The 27,898-nt window shown below is 41.4% G+C and overlaps 1 protein-coding gene and 1 long non-coding RNA gene across 2 annotated transcripts; one reads left to right on the top strand and one right to left on the bottom strand.

Moving 5' to 3' along the window:
• Positions 1-940: 940 nt before the first annotated feature.
• Positions 941-15,517, bottom strand: LOC115201474 (uncharacterized). The gene is made up of 4 exons (XR_003879744.1): positions 15,330-15,517; positions 9,614-9,707; positions 1,873-2,074; positions 941-1,208 (listed from the first exon to the last, which is right to left on the bottom strand). It is a non-coding gene; the product is annotated as an uncharacterized LOC115201474 (long non-coding RNA).
• Positions 15,518-15,614: 97 nt separating this feature from the next.
• Positions 15,615-18,691, top strand: LOC115201473 (actin, alpha skeletal muscle 2). Its single transcript, XM_029765126.1, has 7 exons — positions 15,615-15,764; positions 16,577-16,713; positions 16,876-17,200; positions 17,326-17,487; positions 17,623-17,814; positions 17,913-18,094; positions 18,219-18,691. The coding sequence occupies exons 2-7, from the start codon at positions 16,585-16,587 to the stop codon at positions 18,360-18,362; spliced, it is 1,134 nt and encodes a 377-aa protein (XP_029620986.1). The 5' UTR covers positions 15,615-15,764; positions 16,577-16,584; the 3' UTR covers positions 18,363-18,691.
• Positions 18,692-27,898: the final 9,207 nt, after the last annotated feature.

Here is a 27,898-nt window from a genome sequence, read left to right as displayed (position 1 = left end):
TCCGACCTGAAGATCACTGATGTCATGATTCAACCTTGTTTTGTTTCAGAATTCCCAGGTGTCTTTTTTTTGTATTTAATCCCTTTTTACCCCTTTTTTCTCCCAATTTCAATTACGATCTTGTCTCATCGCTGCAACTCCCCAACGAGCTTGGGAGAAGCAAAGGTTGAGTCATGCATCCTCCGAAACTTGACCCGTCAAACCGCACTCTAACACTCGCCCGCTTAACCCAGAAGCCAACTGCACCAAAGTGTCAGAGGAAACACCGTTCAGCTGACGACTGAAGTCAGCCTGCAGGCACCCGGCCAGCCACAAGGAGTCACTAGAGCGCGAGAAGCAAAGTAAAGTATTTATCCTACGGTTATGACTTGTGTACAGGGAGATTACTGTAAGAACAGTCCATGTTCTGAATTCTGTTCCTGTACATTTCAAAAGTGCACAGGCCTTGAAAAAGAAATGGCCCAACTGGACTGATGGAAAGTAAGTGGATTTCGGTGAAGAAATGCCGTGGTCAAGGCTACGATGGTGCCAGGGCAGAGTGGAGCCTACTCAGGTGTTCAAAAGCACATATCAGACCGGGAGCCTAATGCTTCGTTCTTAGGTAGTTCTTTATGAGTTTTAGTTTAGAAAACCATCTCTCCGCAGAAGCGACAGTTACAGGGATGGTTAAAAACAGCTTGATTGCCATAGCAACATCAGGGAAACAGGGCAGAAGGGATGGTGATTCAAATACAGCAGTTCTGTAACATCTTTAATTGAGCCTCTCATTCTCCTTAATTGCCGTCCTCAAAACGTTATGGAAAGAGATTAACTGTAGCCTATAGGATGTTTTGGGATAGGTCCACCTGTCAGATGCAAACAGACCCCCCCCCCCCCCACTAGTAAAGGTCTTTGATCCCCACATAGAAGACAAGGAGTCAGGAAAATGGATGAGAGACTATTACTCTATTAAATTCATTAGATTTATTTGATATGAGTAATAATAGTATGATATTTATTGTCTGCTCCCCTCTTAGGATCTTCTTAAGTGCTGTGTGTGTGTGTGTGTGTGTGTGTGTGTGTGTGTGTGTGTGTGTGTGTGTGTGTGTGTGTGTGTGTGTGTGTGTGTGTGTGTGTGTGTGTGTGCCACCTTGTGATTGAGGCTGCTGTGCTTTGCTGCCTGAGTGGTGATCTTCATCAGGTCTGTGTCCTGCAACCAATCAAGAGAACTGGAGAGAGAGAGAGAGTGAGAGTGAGAGAGAGAGAGACAGAGAGAGGGAGAGTACTTGACAGGTTAGAAACAGATTATTCCCTCCACTTTTGATATTTAACCCTTTCATACACCTTACATTTATCTTCCCTCGTAATAAAACAAATTATAGTTACTTTACGTTACTCTAAAGTTGTGAGATACAGAGCAAGATATACACAGAGAGACACAGAGAGATACAGAGAGAGATACGAGAGAGATAAAGAGGGAGAGATACAGAGAGAGATACAGATAGAGATACAGTGTGCCAGGTAGCCTAGCGGTTAAGAGTGCTGGACCATTAACCGAAAGGTCCTTGGTTTGAATCCCTGAACTGACTAGGTGAAAAAAAATATGACGGTGTGCCCTTGAGTAAGGCACTTAACCCTAATTGCTCCTGTAAGTGTCTGTTAAATTACTCACATAGAGAGATAAGAGATAGATGCACTCCTGCCATCAAAGACTGTAGAAGGACCAGATAGTCCACATCCTTACACATTTGCTTTTATAATAGTTATTTTACTTTACTACTAAAGTTTAGAGTTTTATTGGTCCTAAGTGTTGAGAAGAGAGGGGTAGAGGAGGAGTGGAGGAGGGAGACAACCATTTAAATACAGGATAAGGTAGGATGAAGGAGTACTCACCCTGGTCAACGAGCAGAGACAGCAAGTCTGTGGAGTAGCTGAACTCTAGGAAGGCAGTGTGTGGGCCACCTTCACAGGCTGAAGGGTCATGAAGAGGTCCTGGACAAACTCGGCTGTCAGGCTCTCCTCCACCAGGGTCATGTTGGCAGTGACCTCATCTGGAAGGATCAAACATACTGACATCATCCTGCAACCGAACAATCTGCAGGGAGAGAGTGAGGGAAAGAGAAAGAGGCAGGGAGAAAATGGAGAAGGGGAGAGATCAGATCAATTGAAAAATCTATTTATGAACAACAAGAATAGCTTTTTATACCAGGCTGTGTATTTACTGTGCAGCCCAGTTTCACTGGTGAATGGTTCTGGGTCATCATGACAATGTGGGTGAGTGCCTCCCCATCTGGCTGGAAGTCCTCCATCCCTCTACTTTGACTGAACTGAGTTATCCATCTATCTACACACACACGCAAATAAGAGCCGATAGGTTAAAGCTGACAACAACTCAGGAGATGAAATAAGGACTTGAACCCCAGCCCTCTAGTACCTTTGAAGTAGACAACACCCAGAGCAACCAAGCCAGCACTTCTTCACATGGGCTTTGTCAGGATGCGATCCACCTTGCAGCCAATCTGGTTGATTGCATTAATTGTTGTGCCTGTTTTCAATCTTTCCGCAAGATGACGCCAACTCTCCATGTTTTGTAAATGCTCAGTACAACGCTCATGTGCTTTCAAAATGGTCCCGTTTTCTCCCACTAACAAAAACCGTCACCGCTCAAATGTGTCTCTTTTCCAAAAATGCGACAACAAAAACAAAAAACTGCATCAGATATACTTGAATACACAAGCTATGTCCGTGTAATTCTTTCTCAGTTTTTCATACATTTTCATAGTTGTCACTAAATCTCAGAGGGACTGGGTCCCCACTTTGAGGGAATACAATATCTCTGATCTGTTTTGACCCTTTTTGACAAGATCACACCTCTGTTTGTCAGACGGGGACTCTGGCCACAATTCTGCATCATCACTTAAACGCCGTCACGTTCTGTAGTAGGTCCACAAACTGGTCTTTTTGTGACTCTGGAACAGCAAGGGCTGGGGGTGAATCAGACTCTGAATCCGAATTTGCATGATTTGCATCTTCCTCTCCGAGCTCTCGACCTGGTTTGACATCAGCGAATGCTGCGCTGCTGCTAGTGATGGCCGGTAGTACTGATGCTGATGAGCCACCGACAGCAGCAGAGGCAGCAATGCTACTGGTTGAAGTGCTAGCAGTTGTTGAAGTGCTAGCTAGGCCCAGTGGTGTAAAGTGGCTACTTAAGTAAAAATACTTGAAAGTAGTACTTAAGTAGTTTTTTGGGGGATATCTGTACTTTGCTTTATTATTTATATTTATCTTTTAGTTTTACTGCACTACATTCCTAAAGAAAATACATTTTCCCTGACACCCAAAAGTACTCGTTACATTTTCAATGCTTAGCAGGACAGGAAAATGGTCCAATTCACGCAGTTATCAAGAGAACATCCCTGAGTGAGTCTGCCTCTGATCTGGCAGACTCACTAAACACAAGTGCTTCATTTGTAAATGATATCTTAGTGTTACTTTTAGACTTTTACTCAAGTAGTATTTTACTGACTCACTTCTACCTGAGTCATTTTCTATCAAGGTATCTTTACTTTTACTCAAGTATGACAATTTGGTACTTTTTCCACCACTGGCTAGGGCCTGTCTTTGGGCTTGTCGTCGTCATGTCCTCTGCCTCGACCATGATGGCAATTATTATCAGCCACACCTGTTTTTTTACCAAAGAAATATTTTCATTTAGGTCATTTTTCTGTTAAAATGTAATCTTATTTATTCATTTTTATTTCTCTGCCCCACTCTTCTGAATGCGCCTCACCACAGAGATTTTGTTACAGCTTCGGGACAGATTGAAATTGAAGGTGTCCAACTCAAGGTGTCATAAATAAAATGCACCCCCCAACCCCAATGTTAAAAATATCTTCACATGACCCCCCCCCCCCCCCCCTTGTATTGTAAAATAAATTGAACACCCTCCCCCCTCATATAATTAACTAAAAATGATGTTTTTGAGCACAAATAACAATAACTGTAGTGGCCCTGTGTTCATAAATGTTGATATCGACTTTGCTTTTGTGGCACAGTTGATGCCACACAGGGCTACGGGCCAGAAGGTTGAGGGGTCGCCGACCACCACAGGTGAGCTCACTCTTCCTGCCTGTTTCATTACACTATGATCAGCTTAGGGGAAATCAGATTTTCTACATTTTGATCCCATATTTATAGTTGTATAAAATATACGCAACACAATTTCCACCAACAGGTTTCTGTGCCAATGCACCACACAACCAACTAACAAAGCATTCTGACTTCGGGCATGGTTTGCGTGCTCAACACCACAATAATAGACCATTTCAATCTAGACAAACTGAAAATACATCCCTCCCTACAAGGGCTGGCCCATTTTGATCGACTGAGATTTCTTTAGTTGTCACAAATATATATCTATATATTCATGGTGCATGATTCGCGCCTGTCTCAGTGGACTAATCCATTTTGGAGGCTGTGGGGAGGGCACAGTCCATCACTCTGGGACACGTGCTACTGAAATTGTATATGAGTATGATGTAAGAACAATGGTGTGCAACACTAATAAAAATTATATTATTTTATATTATATTTTATAGCGGTCGCTGTCTGAGGTTCTGGAACATAGCCTAATCTTCAGTGTCATTGAATTGCCGCCTTTTCCTAGCAAATGTTACTATGCGCATTATAGCAAAGTTAACCAGCATATTGGTGTCGAGAACAATTCGGCAGAGGCAGCAGCAGAGTGAGAAGAGAGAACAGCCCTTACATTAATTGTCTAAGAAGAAAAGTGAGAGAGGAAACCCCAATTTGTTAGGTCTGTAATCAACAGCCTAACTGTTAAATGTGCATGGCTTTATATATCATCCATGTATATATATATATTATAAGTTGAAACGAAAGTTTACATACACCTTAGCCAAATACATTTAAACTCAGTTTTTCACAATTCCTGACATTTAATACTAGTAAAAATTCCCTGTTTTAGGTCAGCTAGGACCACCACTTTATTTTAAGAATGTGAAATGTCAGAATAATAGTAGAGAGAATTATTTATTTCAGCTTTTATTTATTTCATCACATTCCCAGTGGGTCAGAAGTTTACATACACTCAATTAGTATTTGGTAGCATTGCCTTTAAATTGTTCAACTTGGGTCAAACGTTTCGGGTAGCCTTCCACAAGCTTCCCACAATAAGTTGGGTGAATTTTGGCCCATTCCTCCTGACAGAGCTGGTGTAACTGAGTTAGGTTTGTAGGCCTCCTTGCTCACACGCGCTTTTTCAGTTCTGCCCACAAGTTTTCTATAGGATTGAGGTCAGGGCTTTGTGATGACCACTCCAATACCTTGACTTTGTTGTCCTTAAGCCATTTTGCCACAACTTTGGAAGTATGCTTGGGGTCATTTTCCATTTGGAAGGCCCATTTGCGACCAAGCTTTAACTTTCTGACTGATGTCTTGAGATGTTGCTTCAATATATACACATAATTTTCCTGCCTCATGATGCCATCGATTTTGTGAAGAACACCAGTCCCTCCTGCAGCAAAGCTCCCCCACAACATGATGCTGCCACCCCTGTGCTTCACGGTTGGGATGGTGTTTTTCGGCTTGCAAGCCTCCCCCTTTATCCTAAAAACATAACGATGGTCATTATGGCCAAACAGTTCTATTTTTGTTTCATCAGACCAGAGAACATTTCTCCAAAAAGTACAATCTTTGCAGTTGCAAACCGTAGTCTGGCTTTTTTTATGGAGTTTTTGGAGCAGTGGCTTCTTCCTTGCTAAGCGGCCTTTCAGGTTATGTCGATATAGGACTCGTTTTACTTTGGCTATAGATACTTTTGTACCTGTTTCCTCCATCATCTTCACAAGGTCCTTTGCTGTTGTTCTGGGATTGATTTGCACTTTTGCACCAAAGTACGTTCATCTTTAGGAGACAGAACGCATCTCCTTTCTGAGCGGTATGACGGCTGCGTGGTCCCATGGTGTTTATACTTGCGTACTATTGTTTGTACAGATGAACGTGGTACCTTCAGGCATTTGGAAATTGCTCCCAAGGATGAACCAGACTTGTGGAGGTCTACAATGTTTTTGCTGAGGTCTTGGCTGATTTCTTTTGATTTTCCCACGATGTCAAGCAAAGAGGCACTGAGTTTGAAGGTAGGCCTTGAAATTCATCCACAGGTACATCTCCAATTGACTCAAATGATGTCATTTAGCCTATCAGAAGCTTCGAAAGCCATGACATAATTTTCTGGAATTTTCCAAGCTGTTTAAAGGCACAATCAACTTAGTGTATGTAAACTTCTGACCCACTGGAATTGTGATACAGTGAAATATAAGTTAAATAATCTGTCTATAAACAATTGTTGGAAAAATGACTTGAGTCATGCACAAAGTAGATGTCCTAACCGACTTGACAAAAAGTATAGTTTGTTAACATGACATTTGTGGAGTGGTTGAATAACGAGTTTTAATGACTCCAACCTAAGTGTATGTAGATCCTGCTACTGTTGCCTGTTTGAGAGTTTGATTAATAGCCTACTTATTCCATGAGCTCTACGCATTGGCGATTTTAGCATGTACATCTTGGTGGGGCAAAAAAAAAAAATGTGGGATGCATGCCAGCGAAGCCACAACACAACACAACACTAAACAATACATTAATTTCACTATAACAAATGGTGACAAATGGTGCCCACAAACTGTTAGGGCCTACATAAAGCTGTCCCAACAGCAGAGTCCCAACAGCAGTCCCAACACCTTACCACTGCTACACCTGGCTTCAACGGAGCCTTGTCTGCAGCGAAACAGTTCATTCAGGCTCATTTACTGCCTTTTAAAAAACATACACTACCGGTCAAAAGTTTTGGAACACCTACTCATTCAAGGGTTTTTCTTTATTTTTCCCATTTTTACATTGTAGAATAATAGTGAAGACATCAAAACTATGAAATAACACATATGGAATCATGTAGTAACCAAAAAAAGTGTTAAACAAATCAAAATATATTTTATGTTTGAGAGTCTTCAAATGTTTGAGAGTCTTCACCCTTTGCCTTGATGACAGCTTGCACACTCTTGGCATTCTCTCAACCAGCTTCACCTGGAATGCTTTTCCAACAGTCTTGAAGGAGTTCCCACATATACTGAGCACTTGTTGGCTGATTTTCCTTCACTCTGTGGTCTGACTCATCCCAAACCATCTCAGTTGGTTTGAGGTCAGGTGATTGTAGAGGCCAGGTCATCTGATGCAGCACTCCATCACTCTCATTCTTGGTAAAATAGCCCTTACACTTTTGTGTTGGGTCACTGTCCTGTTGAAAAACAAATGATAGTCCCACTAATCCCAAACCAGATGGGATGGCGTATCATTGCAGAATGCTGTGGTAGCCATGCTGATTAAGTGTGCCTTGAATTCTAAATAAATCACAGACAGTGTCACCAGCAAAGCACCCCTACACCATAACACCTCCTCCGCCATGCTTCATGGTGGGAAATACACATGCGGAGATCATCCATTCACCCACACCGTGTCTCACAAAGACATGGCGTTTGGAACCAAAAATCTCCAATTTGGACTCCAGACCAAAGGACAAATTTCCACCGGTCTAATGTCCATTGCTCGTGTTTCTTGGCCCAAGCAAGTCTCTTCTTCTTATTGGTATCCTTTAGTAGTGGTTTCTTTGCAGCAATTCGACCATGAAGGACTGAGTCACACAGTCTCTTCTGAGAAGTTGATGTTGAGTTGTGTCTGTTACTTGAACTCTGTGAAGCATTTATTTGGGCTGCAATTTCTGAGGCTGGTAACTCTAATGAACTTATCCTCTGCAGCAGAGGTAACTCTGAGTCTTCCATTCCTGTGGCGGTCGTCATGAGAGCCAGTTTCATCATAGCACTTGATGGTTTTTGCGACTGCACTTGAAGAAACTTTCAAAGTTCTTGAAATGTTCTGTATTGACTGACCATGTCATAAAGTAATGATGGACTGTCGTTTCTCTTTGCTTATTTGAGCTGTTCTTGCCATAATATGGACTTGGTCTTTTACCAAATAGGGCTATCTTCTGTATACCCCCCACCCCACCTTGTCACAACACAACTGATTGGCTCAAACGTATTAAGAATATCAAGAATCAAGCTAAGTGTAGACCGTGTAAAGTAACAATGTTTATTGTAACACCAGGGTCAGGGACAGGCAGAGGTCAATAATCCAGAGGTGGAGCAAAGGTACCGGACGGTAGGCAGGCTCAGGGTAGGCAGAGGTCAATAATCCAGAGGTGGGACAAAGGTACAGGACGGCAGGCAGGCTCAGGGTCCGGGACTGGCAAAGTGATCAGGCGGGCGGGTACAAGGTCAGGACAGGCAAGGATCAAAACCCAGGAGGACGAGAAAAGGAGAGGCAAGGAAAAAGACAGGAGCTGACAGGACGAATGCTGGTAAGCTTAACAAACAAGATGAACTGGCAACAGACAAACAGAAAACACAGGTATAAGTACACAGGGGATAATGGGGAAGATGGGCAACACCTGGAGGGGGGTGGAGACAAGCACAAAGACAGGTCAAGGCGTGACAAAGAAGGAAAGAAATTCCACAAATGTACTTTTAAAAAGGCATTCCTGTTAATTGAAATGCATTCCAGGTGACTACCTCATGAAACTGGTTTAGAGAAGGCCAAGATTGTGCAAAGCTGTCATCAAGACAAAGGGTGGCTATTTGAAGAATCTCAAATATAAAATATATTTTGATTTGTTTAACACTTTTTTGGTTACTACATGATTCCATGTGTGTTATTTCCTAGTTTTGATGTCTTCACTAGTATTCTACAATGTAGAAAATAGTAAAAAGAAAGAAAAACCCTTGGATGAGTAGGTGTTCTAAAACTTTTGACCGGTAGTGTAGCTGATATTGCTGACTTGCTTAAACAAATCTGGTTTCTACTGACAACTGAGATGTACAAGCTATGGCATAAGGGGATGACAAGCGGATAAGAGGCTATCCGTAATTTCGATTAAGACATTAATGAGTGAGCGACGACGGACGTAGTCAATATAACTATTTGTTCAGCACTTTTGAAATGTACAGCGACAGAATTCAGAACATGGGCCGTTCTTACAGTAATCTCCCTGTACACAAGTCAGAACCGTAGGATAAATAAAGGGGGCATATAAACAGACAATGAAAGCTCTTCCAAAATTCGATGATTACATTTCTCTAAAACGGGTTATAGGCTACATGTGCACCCCCAAGTTAGAACAGTAGGCAAAATGAAGAGGTGAAAATAGACCAAATTGTTAGGGTGAGGCACATTGAACACCGTTTGGGTCTTTGCCTGTCAAAAAACATACACGTCATATAACACTATCTGACGCGTTAAATAAGCTTTTAATTTGACATGTCAAATAACACAATTCTATTATAGAATGTTGTGTGTGCTGAATTTGCACATACAAGCCAAGCGCCCCCACTGCTATCAGTAGCACTGTCAAAGCTGTACAAAAGAAGTTTGCTAACAAGCACACACCGGGCCATGAACGATGTGTTTACAATACTGTATTACTTTCTTCACTACAGTATACATATCTCCCTTGCATATTACATCATTTATGCAGCAACATACAAGACATTTTTGGACTCACCTTGTGAAGGTGGCGCGGCGGGCCTTTGTGGGCAAATTTTGGCATCAAACTTTGGCATCAAAGTCTGGCATTCTCTGGATTTATGGTGGGAACTCTGGGGGGGAAAAAACACAGCCACTCCATTGAATAGCAGGCTAACATTAGTGGTTGCTTTGCAATGCTTGCAGTTAGCCACTGATTCCTTCCAAACAACTCATTGTTGAATTTGTTGTGTAATCTTTATGTCCGATGGCCGATGAGCACCGATACATTTTAGCTATAATTTTTCTTCATTATTTCTCTTCATATGACATGGATTAAAAAGGATTTGCCAGTAGATTGTCAACTTGATTCATGATGATGACTGCTAGCTAAGACTTTGAAAGTAAGATGTTGACATGATCAGTCCAATCAAAGCTACTGTACATATAACGTGATTTGACATCATTTTTATCTGTGGCCAATGACCTTGAGCCTTCTTGGAAGGGCACTTGTAATATAACTCTATGGCAGGACCCAAAGGGCTGAAATGTTCGATGTTTACCCTTACTAAGGACATAAACTTGGCGATGACGTACTGTTCCCATGAGTGACAGAACACTGAGCCAATCAAGGCGCAATGATCCTATTTTCTGCTGGCTCGCCCCACCGCCACAGAAAGCACTGAGCTGGGCTGAAATACCTGCATTTTGGAGCTGCCTTACTCAAGAAAACAAAAAGAGACCATGTTTGTATGCGGTTTTATTAACTGAATGATATATTTTTTTACATTGTTTGCAAACTGATATATGACATGTATTAATGTCAAAATAACATGCAAAACAGGCAAGCCCCCCCCCCAAAAAAATACATATATTATTATTATTTTTTGTTAAAAATGTGGGGCTCAAAACATGAATGAAGGGCCACCACTGGCACTATGACTCTCGCAACCTCAACATGTTGGATAAAGCAATTTCACAATTTCGGCTGTTTTGAATCTTTGCTATGCTGTAATAAAGGCTCTCTGCTATTACTTATAATTTATTTATTGTTATTTATACTGTTCCAAACAGCCAGAAATATAATAATACTGCAATCTAAAAGCACCTGTTTATCACACATAATAGGCTGTCCACTCAGCTCTTGCTCCTATACACTCATTTTTTTCTTGATCTCCTTCCTATTGTTATTATTACAATTATGATTATGATCATAAGTATAATAATAAGTCATGTCATTATCATTCGTAGGCTTAGCATAGTAGCCTTGTTTTACCACCATCGAGCTGTAGGCCTAAGACTGCATCCTGTTTAGCTGTCTTAATACCGTAATCAATTTCTAAGTCGCTCTGGATAAGAGCGTCTGCTAAATGACGTAAATGTAAATGTAATTTAGGCCTATATTTCAATATATTTCAGTGTCAATACATCAATCATTCCTTCATGCATGTCATCACACAGCATGTAAGTCATTCATGCTTTGAAATGCCATTAAGCTTTTTTGTTTTAAAATGAAATAAGAAAGAGAGCCTCGAATAATTAGCCTAAATAATACATCTACTGCAACATGTCAGCAATTGCATTCACAAATCCATGCGACTGTTTTTAGTCTTTGCGGTAATAAAGGATTTCATTTTTTGTTGTTGTTAGAATAGACTCTCTGGTACAGTTATAATGTATTAAGTGTTGTTTACACGGTTCCAAAAGGCCCGAAAAAAAATGATATTGTAATATTCCACAACTAAGTCAAATGTCTTCCACACATTGGACTTCCCCTTTGCCCCCTGAGCAACCAGTAAACCATCCCCATTTGGAGTTAATTTGTCACATTCTCTGCATCCATTATGCTTTCAAATGTGTAATGGTGTTCGGAGTTTGCTACATCCAACTTATTGATGTGATTATGATATGCTATAGGTCAGGCCCTATTGGTCACGTGCATATGATACATAAAGTGCATTCGGAAAGGATTCAGACCCCTTGACTTTTTCCACATTTTGTTATGTTACAGCCTTATTCAAAAATGTATTTAAAAAAATGTTTTCCTTCATCAATTTTCCCCTAATGACAAAGCAAAAACAGGTTTTTAGACATTGTTGCAAATGTATGAAATATAAAAAATGTATAATACATTTACATAACTACATTATACATTTATAATACATTTACATAACATTTACATAACATTTACATTACTCAGTACTTTGACGAAGCACCTTTGGCAGCGATTACAGCCTTGAGTCTTCTTCGGTATGACGCTACAAGCTTGGCACACCTGTATTTGGGGAGTTTCTCACATTCTTCTCTGCAGATTTTCTCAAGCTCTGTCAGGTTGGAGGGGGAGTGCCGCTGCACAGCCATTTTCAGGTCTCTCCAGAGATGTTCAATCGGGTTCAAGTCCGGGCAACTCGAGGACATTCAGAGACTTGTCCCGAAGCCACTCCTGCGTTGTCTTGGCTGTGTGCTTAGGGTCATTGTCCTGTTGGAAGGTGAACCTTCTCCCCAGTCTGAGGTCCTGAGCGCTCTGGAGTAGGTTTTTAATCAAGGATCTCTCTGTACTTTGCTCCGTTCATCTTTCCCTCGAGCCCGACTAGTCTCCCAGTCCCTGCCACTGAAAAACATCCCCACAGCATGATGCAGCAACTACCATGCTTCACTTTAGGGATGGTGCCAGGTTTCCTCCAGACGTGATGCTTGGCATTTAGGCCAAAGAGTTAAATCTTAGTTTAATGAGAACAGAGAATGTTGTTTCTCATGGTCTGAGAGTCCTTTAGGGTTAGGGTTAGTGGGCTGTCATGTGCCTTTTACTGAGGAGTAGCTTCCGTCTAGCCACTCTACCATAAAGGCCTGATTGGTGGAGTGCTGCAGAGATGGTTGTCCTTCTGGAAGGTTCTCCCATATCCACAGAGAAACTCTGGAGCTTTGTCAGAGTGACCATCGGGTTCTTGGTCACTTCCCTGACCAAGGCCCTTCTCCCTTGATTGCTCAGTTTGAATGGGCGGCCAGCTTTAGGAAGAGTCTTGGTGGTTCCAAACTTCTTCCATTTAAGAATGATGGAGGCCACTGTGTTCTTGGGGACCTTCAATGCTGCATTTATTTTTTGGTATCCTTCCCCAGATCTGTGCCTCGACACAATCCTGTCTCGGAGCTCTACGGACAATTCCTTCGACCTCATGGCTTGGTTTTTGCTCTGACTTGCACTGTCAACTGTGGGATCTTATATAGACCTTATATAAACCATGGCCAATCAATTGAATTTACCACAGGTGGACTCCAATCAAGTTTTACAAACATCTCAAGGATGATCAATGTGAACAGAATGCACCTGAGCTCAAATTCGAGTCTCATAGCAAAGGGTCTGAATATTTATTTAAATATTTTATTTTTATATGCTAAAATTTCTAAAAACCGGTTTTCACTTTGTCATTATGGGGTATAGTGTGTAGATGGAGGCAGAGTTTTTATTATTTAATCAATTTTAGAATAAGGCTGTAACGTAACAAAATGTGGAAAAAGGGAAGGGGTCTGAGTACTTTCCGATTGCACAGTAAATATGACCCAGTCCGTGGGTGATTAATGACACTTGTTTCTACTATTATGAGAAAAACATGGATTATATGAATATTGATATGAAATGTATGTATATGTAGAAAAATACATTTTTGATCTATTATGAATTATTATTCGGTTGTAAGGATTCATTTACTCTTTTTGAGGTATTGTTTGTCAACAATATGACCTCATTAACCTGGGCACAGTACTCATGTCATGCAGGTTCAGGTAGGCTATACGGAACAGTTGTATTTTTTGTTAATAAACAACATTTATCCATTAGCTAAAGCAAAGCCATAGGCTACATTCCCTGGCACCACAGAAAGGCTATCATTGATTTGATAGGCAGCTGTATAGACATACCACAATTTCAGCACCATGGACACAAATCAACAGTCTAAACTTGGTGAGTGGCTGTCTGGCTGACATTCGATTTTGTTTAATTTTAGGGAAGGTGGTGGGAGAGGAGAGTGAACTCTGACCTTGTGGGGGTCCAGAGAAACAGCATTACGCCAGTGATGGAGGGTAGCCTATCTGTCATGAAAACAGAGGAGTCAAATGCATGTGACTAGAAGAGGCCTCTGAACCTCATTAAAGCTAGAATCCTTAATTGAAACAATAACAAAGTGGGCAACCCGCCTCTGTTTTGGTAAAACGCTGAGGGATGGGCTTGGAGAAATGTAATCACTCAAATTCATAGAAAGGGCTATGGATGCAAGGACTGACCATCCATGATATCAAAAGTATAGTTTTAACCATGTTTTGAGGCTGTTTGTTTACAGTTACATTGTTTACAACCATTGGAGTAAAAAAAGCTTATATTTTGGGTTCTGATGGGGTACAACAGTTGAATTAAGCTCATGAGGCGATCGGATTGAATCCCAGCCTTAGTCTATTCTTGTCCTATTACACTCTTAGAAAAAAGGTTCTAAAAGGTTTCTATTACTTGCTTTATATATGTCACCCCTAAAGGTTCTAGGCTATTCAAGAAAAGGGTTAATTGGGGGTCTATATAGATAGAACCTTTAAGCGTGCCATAATATATGAAACACATATAGAAAAAACATATATATAGAACCAAAAAGGGTTCTAAGTGGTCTGCTGAACGGCTAAGCTGCTTATTTTCCCTTGGTGACGGGGGGAGGCGTAGTGGCAGTTGTCCCTCTTGCTTCCTCCCCTCCTACCAAACTGGCACATACCCCAGAGACATCACCTGCTGGGGCAGACAGTGGAGTGGCAGCAGCTGGGCAACAGACCCTGTCAAACCAAACAAGCCTCAAATGTAGACCAACTAAAATAAATGCTTTATGTACTGTATTTTGTGCAATACATAAGATCGAGTTCATGGAAGAACTGTGATTTACACCGAATTTCAATGGAAAAAATTGCTTTGCAGCTTTTCATTTTCTTTGAACACAGCATTAGAAGGTTGTATATGAGGTTCTTGGATAGCTTATTATGTCATATGTTCAGGATACACAGCTGAACGTTTGAGACATGGTCCTCATGCCAACACTGAGTTAACCCTGAGCTCCTGTTGTCTCTGTCAACAAATGATTTGACTTGGGTGTTGCTGTGAGCATATGACCTGACCACTATGTGTTGAAATGTCTAAAGTATATGAGAAGTAAAAAGTCACATTCTCAATGTGTTTGACCTACTGGAACTTGTATGTTTTTTTAACAACCCTCATTTTAAATATAGCCTGTGACAATACCAACAATAAATAGCCTATAAGGCTAGCTGTTATCAGCTGTTTCAGAGAATCTGTCGATGCTGGCCATATGATGATAGAAAAGAGGTCAGTCTATGGCTGCACAGTGATGTAGGCTAATAATAATAATGCAATCTTTATTGGGTCTCGTCATAAAATCAACATTTGAAAATGTTTTACTTTGCATGCAATTAGCACCATGCAAATAGTTGTATTAAACGTAGCCTATGCTATGCCTGAATCAATGCGGCATCTGTTATTGTTTGGATAACCTACGGCTACCCCACAGTAGGTATGCACGGGGTTCTAGAGCTCTAAACTGAGCAAAACTCCAAGAACCAAGCAGCAACGATTACAGAGCACAATGGCAAAAAATTACAGACCAATCCATTGTTAACACGGCTGTGCAATTGCAAATCCAAGCTCAAAGGAACATTACTATGTTTGTAATCAACCTGCAGTAGTATGACAGAACAATAATTTAAACTACCTTCTTTCCTTCGTGTTGTCGTTCCTATATGGCTATACAGTTGCGCTCCTCGATAAGGGCTTTCCAACCGGGATCCTGTATGCAGTTGTAGTTTGCTGTGCCACGAGGGTGTCTTACAAATCACAGGCTCGCCATATACGGCCCTGGCGCCGTGGCTTCGAATCAGGACCACAGTCCCATACATGGAGAGCCCTGCTCACTTTTAAACCGGGGAGCCTTTTAGCCTGCCTGCGAAGTTTCCCCGTCACACCGAAGAACCTAATATGGATGACGGCTGGGAAAATGTCCAATGGAACACGTAGACAATCTCAGTGGTGGGTAAGGGAAATAGGCCGAACGCAGTGAGTATATAAGGTTGGAAGTGCCACTATAGCTCGATCCAGCAGCAGTTGCTTTCCGCCTTCTGAGCTTAATCTGAGACAGACACCACCAAAGGTAAGAAAAATGGAATCAACCCAAACCTCAAAGACTGGATCTACTATTCATGGACTGATATCAAAGGATGTACCCTTATTTTTATTTTACATCTGTGGAGCCAATTAATATTATAAATTACACAGATAGTGATGTCACAGTCTCTTCACTTGAAGGAATTGCGCATGCCAGTTACGCATGGATTTATTGTATAGGCTACAGAAATTAAACAAATTGGGGAAGAGTAGAAGAGATAAAATACTATTTTTCCTTTCTGTCAGATTACTTTATAAACCCTTGGCCTTGTTTGTAGACTTAATTGAAACAAACAACTGGCCAAATTGCCTGGGCTTGGCTACCTAACGATTTAACAGCCCCTTGACATTGTGTTATTCAAAGAAATTTGAGTGGTTCCATGGAGTTCAGAAACAATGCATTATAATTGGAGAGATCATTTCACTCATACAACAAATGAGTGTGTAACATGCATAAGATAACATTTCCAGTAGGGTATTCAACAGGTGACAATATCAATGCGTAAATCTAACCAAATGTAGACTCAACTCAAATGACTTGTGCCTAAACTCAATTCAATATAATATCGACATAGTAGCCTATTAACTTGCAATAACTTTTAGAGTAAATGCAATGATTTTCTCACTCAACCAGGCTTGTGTGTTAAACTGTCATCCATGGCTTGTACAATATTTAATGTTAGACAACGTTTAGGTGTGCATCGTGCGTTATGTTGTTCTGATGTGGTTCACAGCTCCGGCATGTGTGCGTGCACCCTGCAGAAATATGACAGTTTTTTGTGTATGTGTATTATTAAGAACTCAAGATGTGTGACGACGACGAGACTACAGCTCTTGTGTGCGACAACGGCTCCGGCCTTGTGAAGGCTGGGTTCGCCGGTGATGACGCCCCCAGGGCTGTCTTCCCCTCCATCGTTGGTCGCCCTCGTCACCAGGTATGATCTGCACTCCGAAGACGCCTGCAACAGGCCCATATTACGCAATTTGCCCCGTAAATCCTTTATTATCCATTATCTATCTATGCGTTCCGACATCATGTTTTGACTGGGATTAAGCTATGCCACCATATAGGCCAATGAGTCTCGTCTTTCCTCCAGGGTGTCATGGTGGGTATGGGTCAGAAGGACTCCTACGTAGGAGATGAAGCTCAGAGCAAGAGAGGTATCCTTACTCTGAAGTACCCCATCGAGCACGGTATCATCACTAACTGGGACGATATGGAGAAGATCTGGCACCACACCTTCTACAACGAGCTGCGTGTTGCCCCCGAGGAGCATCCCACTCTGCTCACTGAGGCCCCCCTGAACCCCAAGGCTAACCGTGAAAAGATGACCCAGATCATGTTTGAGACATTCAACGTCCCCGCCATGTATGTTGCGATCCAGGCTGTGCTGTCTCTGTACGCCTCCGGTCGTACCACTGGTAAGGAATGCAGCGTTTACTCATAAACAATTAACCTAAAACAACGTGTCGGCTACGTGTGGCCTACCATGTGTCCATACTATGAGTTATGTCAACTGAATATTTACGTTTTGTTTGTGTTAAAGGTATTGTGCTGGACTCCGGTGATGGTGTGACCCACAACGTACCCATCTATGAGGGTTATGCTCTTCCCCACGCCATCATGCGTCTGGATTTGGCTGGTCGCGATCTGACTGACTACCTCATGAAAATCCTCACCGAGCGTGGCTACTCTTTCGTCACAACTGGTGAGATTTCGTTTGCCTTGTTTTACTCACCATGAAAAGACCATGCATAATCTGTAACATGCGCTTAAACGCACAAGACGTGCGTAATTGCAATGATTTGTTCCATGTTCTGAGCAAAAAACGTATTCATTACAGCCGAGCGTGAGATCGTGCGTGACATCAAGGAGAAGCTGTGCTATGTGGCTCTGGACTTCGAGAACGAGATGGCCACTGCCGCCTCCTCCTCCTCCCTTGAGAAGAGCTATGAGCTTCCCGACGGTCAGGTCATCACCATCGGTAACGAGCGTTTCCGTTGCCCAGAGACCCTCTTCCAACCTTCATTCATTGGTATGTAATAATCATATAACGAGTAATGCTAATTTATATGCCTATTATATTGGTCAAAATAGAGACATGCTGTTTCTAATACGTTATAATCCAAACAGGTATGGAGTCTGCCGGTATTCACGAGACCGCCTACAACAGCATCATGAAGTGCGACATTGACATCCGTAAGGACCTGTATGCCAACAATGTCCTGTCCGGTGGTACCACCATGTACCCTGGTATTGCTGACCGTATGCAGAAGGAGATCACCGCCCTGGCTCCCAGCACCATGAAGATCAAGGTAATTATATGACAACCCAATAACACTATTCGTATTTATACCTTCCAATAAATATTTGTCAACAATAAAATCTTAATAAAAATATGTCATGGTTTTTACTCATACTCAACTTCTTTCTCTATAGATCATTGCCCCACCTGAGCGTAAATACTCCGTCTGGATCGGTGGATCCATCCTGGCTTCCCTCTCCACTTTCCAGGCCATGTGGATCACCAAGCAGGAGTACGACGAGGCAGGCCCCAGCATTGTCCACCGCAAGTGCTTCTAAATGTATCATCTCCTGCGTGGGTTTGCTCTGGATCCCCAAGAGGAACAACACAATGTTGTCACTGGACTGTTTTTGTAACCTTTTTTTTGTAACCATGTGTTATCTGGAAAGAAAATCTGCAAATGTGAACCAGCATCAACAAGAACTAGACATGACATGTTATTATTCAACATGTGAATGTAAATGTACATAAATACTACGTTATTAAAGTCCATTATTTGGTATTTTCATATGTCTGTTTTATAATCATAATGCCGCAATATGTAGGCCTATGTTGTAAAGCACATAACATGATCATCACACAATAAACCAATAGGCCTTCAGTCCAATACTCGTGGTCACTCGAATGCATGGTATGTTGAGGATTTCCATGCTGAATATGGTATGGTACTGTAGGATAATGTTAGAGAGAATACGCTATAGTAAATGCAAAGGAATGAAATGCAGGGTTATAATAGGCTACTGCTATAGTGCACCTGATTTGTGTCGAGTCTACTACAAGATATTTGACTCTTGATTTGGCATTGCAAGAGTGAAAGGTGACTGTCGGGCATGACCTCGCTGGAATGTGCCATGCTTGCTCCTTCACATCTACTTTAAACTTCGCAACAACACAGATTTGACATTTGATACCAATCTCATATTCCAAGGACAGCCTGAAGAAGCCTTGTATAGAATGTATTGCATGGACAAATAATTGACCACCAACTTAGTGCAAATCTCTCTCACACATTTCAACCTCTCCAAAGCGCCGCCCCGTCCTTCTTGAAAATATGAAAAATGCCTACCCACCATTTTGACCAAACATTCCTCTAGTTAGTCTAGCACACTGAGTCTAGGGTAATAGTAGCTGCTCACCAGGACCTTGTTAGAGCAGGGTTGGAGCATTCTTCTGACATACATTTTAACAAACAGATTATTGTATTCTAACCAACATTTACCATCTGAATGTACAAAACATTAGGAACACTTGCTCTTTCCATGACATAGACTGACCAGGTGAATCCAGGTGAAAGCTATGATACCTTCTTGATGTCATCAGTTAAATCCACTTCAATCAGTGTAGATGAAGGGAAGGAGACAGGTTAAAGAAGGATTTTTTAGCCTTGAGACAATTGAGACATGGATTGTGTATGTGTGAAATTCAGAAGGTTAATGGGCAAGACAAAATATTTAAGTGCCTTTCAAACACCTGTTAGGAGGAAATTGACTTTTAAATGCATCTCAACTATGGGCGGGGCTAAAACGTAGACAGCGTATGATTACTGCACACAAAGTTTTGCTTCTGTGAAAACCGAGCCAGTAAATCTATATGCTGTAAGTAAAAGACATTAGAATGTCTTAGAATTTGCAATACATTTTCAGACACACATTCTCTAGTTCTGTGCAGAATAAAATTGGATATAGGCTACACTATGCATAATCTGGTTCTCTTGCACATTACTACACATCCAAGTATATCTGATCAAATTATGAAAGACAAGCATTGTAAATATAGAATTTCATAAAGTGAGTGTGGAAGAAGTTTAAAAAATATTGTTGTCTATCAATAATGACAAGTCATCGGGGTCTGATAACTTGAGTGGAAAATTACTTAGGATAATAGCGGACAATATTTCCACTCCTATTTTCCATATCTTCAATCTAAGCCAACTAGAAAGTGTGTAGGCTTGGAGGGAAGCAAAAGTTATTCTGCTACCCAAGAATAGTAAAGCCCCCTTTACTGGCTCAAATAGCCTACCAATCAGCTTGTTACCACCTCTTAGTAAACTTTTGGAAAAAATTGTGTTTGACCAGACACAATGCAATTTTTTCTGTAAACAAATTGATAACAGACTTTCAGCATGCTTATAGAGAAGGACACTCAACAAGCATGGCACTTACACAAATTACTCATGATTGGCTGAGAGAAATTGATGATAAAAAGATTGTGGGAGCTATTTTGTTAGACTTCAGGATGGCTTCTGACATTGTCATCATAGTCTGCTGCTGGAAAAACATATTTGCTTTGGCTTCACACCCCCTGCTATAATGTAGATAAAGAGTTACCTGTCTATCAGAACACAGAGGGTGTTCTTTAATGGAATCCTCTCCAACATAATCCAGGTAGAATCAGGAATTCCCCAGGACAACTGTCTAGGCCCCTTACTTTTTTCAATCTTTACTAATGAGAAGCCACTGGCCTTGAGTAAAGCCAGTATGTCTATGTATGTGGATGACTCAACACTATACAAGGCAGCTACTACAGCGAGTTAAATCACTGCAACACTTAACAAAAAGAGCAGCAGTTAGTTTCAGAATGGGTGGCAAGGAATAAGTTAGTCCTAAACATTTCAAAAACTAAAAGCATTGTATTTGGGACAAATCATTCACTAAACCCTAAACCTCAACTAAATCTTGTAATAAATAATGTGGAAATTGAGAAACAAGTTGAGGTGACTAAACTGCTTGGAGTAACCCTGGATTGTATACTGTCACAGTCAAAACATGATGATACAACAGTAGCTAAGATGGGAAAAGTCTGTCCATAATAAAGCACTACTCTGCCTTTTTAACAACACTATCAACAAGGCAGGTCCTACGGGCTCTGGTTTTGTCGCACCTGGACTACTGTTCAGTCATGTGGTCAGGTAACACAAAGACCTCGGAAAATTGCAATTGGCTCAGAACAGGGCAGAACGGCTGGCCCTTAGATATACATGGAGAGCTAACATTAATAATATGCATGTAAATCTCTCATGGCTCAAAGAGGAGGAGAGATTGACTTCATCATGTTGACATGCTAAATGCACCGAGGTGTCTGTTTAAACTACTAGCACATGGCACAGACACCCATGCACCACAAGACCAGAGGTCTCTTCACAATCCTTCACAAGTCCAGAACAGACTATGGGAGGTGCACAGTAGTACAGTGTCTTGCAAAAGTATTCATCGCCCTTGGCGTTTTTCCTATTTTTTTTGCATTTACAACCTGTAATTTAAATAGATTTTTATTTGGATTTCATGTAATGGACATACACAAAATAGTCAAAATTTGTGAAGTGATATTAAAAAAATAACTTGTTTAAAAAAATAATACAAAATAAAAAAAATTGAAAAGTGGTTCGTGCATTTGTATTCACCCTCTTTGCTATGAAGCCCCTAAATAAAATCTGGTGCAACCAATTACCTTCAGAAGTCACATAATTAGTTAAATAAAGTCCACCTGTGTGGAATCTAAGTGTCACATGAACTGTCACATGATCTCAGTATAGATATACCCGTTCTGAAAGGCCCCAGAATCTGCAACACCACTAAGCAAGGGGCACCACCAAGCAAGCGCCATCATGAAGACCAAGGAGCTCTCCAAACAGGTCAGGGACAAAGTTGTGGAGAAGTACAGATCAGGGTTGGGTTATATAAAAATATCTGAATCTTTTAACATCCCAATGAGCACCATTCAATTCATTATTAAAAAATGGAAAGAATATGGAACCACAACAAACCTGCCAAAAGAGGGCCGCCCACCAAAACACATGGACCAGGCAAGGAGGCCATTCATCAGAGAGGCAACAAAGAGACCTAAGATAACCCTGAAGGAGCTACAGAGTATCTGTCCATAGGACCACTTTAAGCCGTACACTCCACAGAGCTGGGCTTTACGGAAGAGTGGCCAGAAAAAAGCCATTACTAAAAGAAAAAAATAAGCAAACACGTTTGGTGTTCGCTAAAAGACATGTGGGAGACTCCACAAACATATGGAAGAAGGTACTCTGGTCAGATGATACTAAAATTGAGCTTTTTGGCCATCAAGGAAAACGCTATGTCTGGCACAAACTCAAAACCTCTCATCACCCTGATAAACCTATCCCCACAGTGAAGCATTGTGGTGGCAGCATCATGCTGTGGAGATGTTTTTCATCGGCAGGGACTGGGAAACTGGTCAGAATTGAAGGAATGATGGATGGCGCTAAATACAGGGAAATTCTTGAGGGAAACCTGTTTCAGTCTTCCAGAGATTTGAGACTGGGATGGAGGTTCACCTTCCCTCAAGACAATGACCCTAAGCATACTGCTAAAGCAACACTCGAGTGGTTTAAAGGGAAACATTTAAATGTCTTGGAATGGCCTAGTCAAAGCCCAGACCTCAATCCAACTGAGAATCTGTGGTATGACTTAAAGATTGCTGTACACCAGAGGAACCCATCCAACTTGAAGGAGCTGGAGCAGTTTTGCCTCGAAGAATGGGCAAAACCCTGAATATATTTTTTGTGTGTTTTAGTATTTTCTTGTTAATACCTGTGTTTTTGTTTTGTTAGACATGTTCGATGTCGCGATGTAAGTTGTTGATTTTGAACTATGATTTTTTTTTAAAATGTATAATTAAAAACTCACTGTACATTACTATTTACTATTTTTTACGTTGGGGAGGGGGGGCATATTTTTTTTAATAAATGTGGGTTTCTAAAAAAAGCAAAAAAAAGATTTCAAAAACTCTTCTCTGCCCTTATATTTTCAGTGTAAGAGAAATGGGTGGTTTTGTCATTAATCCTTATTTGAAGCTATAGCCAATTAGCCATAACACTCGTTGTAATTGAATTGTTATAGTTAATGTATTGTATTCACTATTGAATGTTGTATTTATTACAGCTCCCCACTACTCTTCCTAGGGTCCAGCAAGGACCCAAAATGGGAAACATACGCCAAGTGTTATGAGGAGATGGTAAAGTACAGACTGACAAGAAGGCTTTAGAACCTACACATCATCTGTGGTTTTGGAACTGTGACAGTAACTCGAAATCCAGCAGGTCCAATCCTCAAAGTAATAAAGTTGAGCCATTGGTCTTAAAAGAAGAATCCCAACTAGAACGTGAGAGAAATATTCCACCTAAAGAACCATTGAAACAGAAGATCCCCATTTCAGGAGAACTACACAAAGTTTCATCTCCAGAGACCTCTCCACCTATTGGTAAAGCAATTTTAAGGTCAATGTTTAATGTTTACAGTTTATTATCAGTCAGCTAGAATATACATATTTAAATGTTTGTTTCATTAAGCATTTCCACTTACTCATGTTTTTTCATTGTCTTGCACAATTTCACCTATATATATTTTTGGATGTTTAAGACAACGTTTATGCAGATGGAAATTAGCAGTTATCTCGTACAACATAATTTCTCATGAATACTGAGACTCACCACCTGCCCGCTCATTAGGCGGCCTCCTATCGTGGCAGATTGACGAGGGCGGCATTTTGAGCTAAACTGACCAAGACACCCCTCCAACAACAACACATAAAACCTCACATAATTCTGCCCCAAAACAATGACAATTTCTCTCAACCAGTGGTATATGGGCTTTTTAGGTGAGCTCTGATGCCACCCTTTGATAAGCAGTGCCCACTTTGTCAAATGCAGGGGGAGCAAAATATTTTGCTTGTCTGTTCCCAGCATGCCAATCCAGGGTGCTGTTGGAGAGACATCTCTGCAGCGCTCTGCCAACATTCTGCCAAAAAAAAGAATCTAAAAAGATATAGGATATGGTAGAAAGAGTATCTGGCCTTTTCTGTAGCCTACAGGCTGTAGATAATGACAATGTAATGAGACGGACACTTTTTATCATGCAGGTTTCTCGGTCAAATAGCCTAACCTAAATGGCACTCAATCCCCCCAAAAATGAGCTGCCATGTTAACAAACAACATTTCATAAAAACCAGGACAGGTCAAAGTAAAATGGACAATATGGAATGGTCATACCTGTCACCAAAGGAGTACCCCAAGGCTCAATCCTAGGCCCCACACTCTTCTCAATTTACATCAACAACATAGCTCAGGTAATAGGAAGCTCTCTCATCCATTTATATGCAGATGATACAGTCTTATACTCAACTGGCCCCTCCCTGTATTTTGTGTTATATGCTCTACAAAAAAGCTTTCTTAGTGTCCAACAAGCTTTCTCTACCCTTAACCATGTTCGGAACACCTCCAAAACAAAGGTCATGTGGTTTGGTAAGAAGAATGCCCCTCTCCCCACGGGTGTGATTACTACCTCTGAGGGTTTAGAGCTTGAGGTAGTCACCTCATTCAAGTACTTGGGAATATGGCTAGACGGGACACTGTCCTTCTCTTAGCACATATCAAAGCTGCAGGCTAAAGTTAAATGTAGACTTGGTTTCCTCTATCGTAATCGCTCCTCTTTCACCCAGCTGCCAAACCAACCCTGATTCAGATGACCATCCTACCCATGCTAGATTACGGAGACATAATTTATAGATCGGCAGGTAAGGGTGCTCTCGAGCGGCTAGATGTTCTTTACCATTCGGCCATCAGATTTGCCACCAATGCTCCTTATAGGACACATCAGTGCACTCTATACTCCTCTGTAAACTGGTCATCTCTGTATACCCATCTCTGTAGACCCACTGGTTGATGCTTATTTATAAAACCCTCTTAGGCCTCACTCCCCCTATCTGAGATATCTACGGCAGCCCTCATCCTCCACATACAATACCGTTCTGCCAGTCACATTCTGTTAAAGGTCCCCAAAGCACACACATCCCTGGGTCACTCGTCTTTTCAGTTTCAGTTCTCTGCAGCTAGCGACTGGAGCGAGCTGCAACAAACACTCAAACTGGACAGTTTTATCTCAATCTCTCATTCAAAGACTCAATCATGGACACTCCTAATGACAATTGTGTCTGCTTTGCGTAATGTATTGTTGTCTCTACCTTCTTTCCCTTTGTGCTGTTGTCTGCTGTTGTCTGCTGTTGGCTGTGTCATGTTGTGTTGCTACCATGCTATGTTGTCATGTGCTGCTGCCTTGCTATGTTGTTGTCTTAGGTCTCTCTTTATGTAGTGTTGTCTCTCTTGTCGTGATGTGTGTTTTGTCCTATATTTAATCCCAGCCCCCGTCCCGCAGGAAGCCTTTTGCCTTTTGGTAGGCCGCCACTGTAAATAAGAATTTGTTCTTAACTGACTTGTCTAGTTAAATAAATGTTAAATACAAATAAATAAAGAAATCACAACTGTTGTCCAGGAGTTTCACCCCATTGTCATGATCAGTGGTTTCAAATTTGTATCTGTACATTTTTTGACAATCTGATCATAGTGAAAAAGAAAATACTTCTACGTTTCTCGCTGTGTAAAGTAAACACATTGCAAATAGGCTTGAGATAACTCCTGATAAAGTTGGGTGGCTGATATTCAGAGCTTAAATAGACAAATCGATTAGTCACAGGAATCAGGACTAATAATGCAATAGCAACAGCCTGTTTTACAAAAGGTGGGCCTACCACATGGATGGGCATTCATAATATTCCATTGCTGGCCGACATGGAAGGCTACATCCCAGTAAGTACGAGACAATGTCTTCTGGAGGTCTTTTTTTGGTCTTGTCCGGACAAGTTTTTTGGTGTTTACAGTAGGCTTACCACATGGATAGGCATTCCTAAAATTCTATTTCAGGCAACACTGTAGGCTACACCTCAGTAAGCACGGGCCGACGTCGACGCCTTTTGAACATATTTTTGGGGTGATTTCCATATTCATGGACATTGGTTTTTGGTCCGGACGTCTATATTTAGTTCAGATTTGGTGTGGTCCAGACCGGCCTTAATTTGGCCCAAACATAGATGTCTATAAATTACTTATTTCCATTCAGAACCAAAAATGAGACTGATTTCAACATCAGGAAAATACATATTTTAAACATCTGTAAAATATAATTATTTTCAACATCAGGAAAATCAGTATTTTCAACTTTCATTCAGAACAAAAAAATAAGCTGATTTCAACATCTGGAAAATACGTATTTTTCAATGTCTGGAAAAGATGCCTTTTCAACGTCCTGGAAAATATGTATTTTAAACATACAGAAAATACCTTTTCAGCTTTCATTCAGAACCTAAATGAAACCTAACTTCAATGTAATTTTGCTTATTCTAGTTTTGCAGGTGCATTTTTTGGCTTCCCTACTTTGGCAGAATGGCAAGGACCAGCCCTGCTGAGTCTTATGTTTTTGTTGTACACTGTCAAATACAGTTAATAAAATAACAAACATTTATACTATAAAACTGTTATGTTATTTGATAAGTTAACATTACATTATATAAATCTTTTGTATCACTCTCAAATCAAAGTGTATTTGTCACGTGCACCGAATACAACAGTTGTAGACCATACAGTGAAATGCTTACTTACAGGCTCTAACCAATAGTGCAAAAAAGGTGTTAGGTGAACAATAGGTAAGTAAAGAAATAAAACAACAGTAAAAAGACAGGCTATATACAGTAGCGAGGCTACATACAGACACCGGTTAGTCAGGCTGATTGAGGTAGTATGTACATGTAGATATGGTTAAAGTGACTATACATATATGATGAACAGAGAGTAGCAGTAGCATAAAAGAGGGGTTGGCGGGTGGTGGGTGGTGGGACACAATGCAGATAGCCCGGTTAGCCAATGTGCGAGAGCACTGGTTGGTCAGCCCAATTGAGGTAGTATGTACACATGAATGTATAGTTAAAGTGACTATGCATATATGATAAACAGAGAGTAGCAGCAGCATAAAAAGAGGGGTTGGGGGGGGGGCACACAATACAAATAGTCCAGGTAGCCATTTGATTACCTGTTCAGGAGTCTTATGGCTTGGGGGTAAAAACTGTTGAGAAGCCTTTTTGTCCTAGACTTGGCACTCCGGTACCGCTTGCCATGCAGTAGTAGAGAGAACAGTCTATGACTGGGGTGGCTGGGGTCTTTGACAATTTTTAGGGCCTTCCTCTGACACCGCCTGATGTAGAGGTCCTGGATGGCAGCAAGCTTGGTCCCAGTGATGTACTGGGCCGTATGCACTACCCTCTGTAGTGCCTTGCCGTCAGAGGCCGAGCAATTGCCGTACCAGGCAGTGATGCAACCAGTCAGGATGCTCTCGATGTTGCAGCTGTAGAACCTTTTGAGGATCTCAGGACCCATGCCAAATCTTTTTAGTTTCCTGAGGGGGAATAGGCTTTGTCATGCCCTCTTCACGACTGTCTTGGTGTGTTTGGACCATTCTAGTTTGTTGTTGATGTGGACACCGAGGAACTTGAAGCTCTCAACCTGCTCCACTACAGCCCCGTCGATGAGAATGGGGGCGTGTTCGGTCCTCCTTTTCCTGTAGTCCACAATCATCTCCTTAGTCTTGGCTACGTTGAAGGATAGGTTGTTATTCTGGCACCACACGGCCAGGTCTCTGACCACCTCCCTATAGGCTGTCTCGTCGTTGTCTGTGATCAGGCCTCACTGTCTGTTGACGGTTTCTACAACACTTGCACATATAAAAATCACACGGTATACTAATAAAATTATAGAACTCATAAGTATTCCTCATCCATTCCTAGTTGTCCAGGGTGCTGTGGATAGAGGCTGCGAAGAGTCAGAGGAAGAGAAGCTGGGAAAAGGATTAACTGCTTCTGAGCCAGGGAGGAAGCCAGAGGCTCAAACTAAAGCCAAAGAGTCCAGAAAGCCCCCCAAGGCGAGGAGCCAGCTACAGAAGCCCAAAGAAACCGACAAGGAAAACAG

This window comes from Salmo trutta, chromosome 10 (genome assembly GCF_901001165.1).
Source record: "Salmo trutta chromosome 10, fSalTru1.1, whole genome shotgun sequence".
Lineage (NCBI taxonomy): Eukaryota > Metazoa > Chordata > Actinopteri > Salmoniformes > Salmonidae > Salmo > Salmo trutta.
This window is presented reverse-complemented; position numbering and strand designations above follow the sequence as displayed.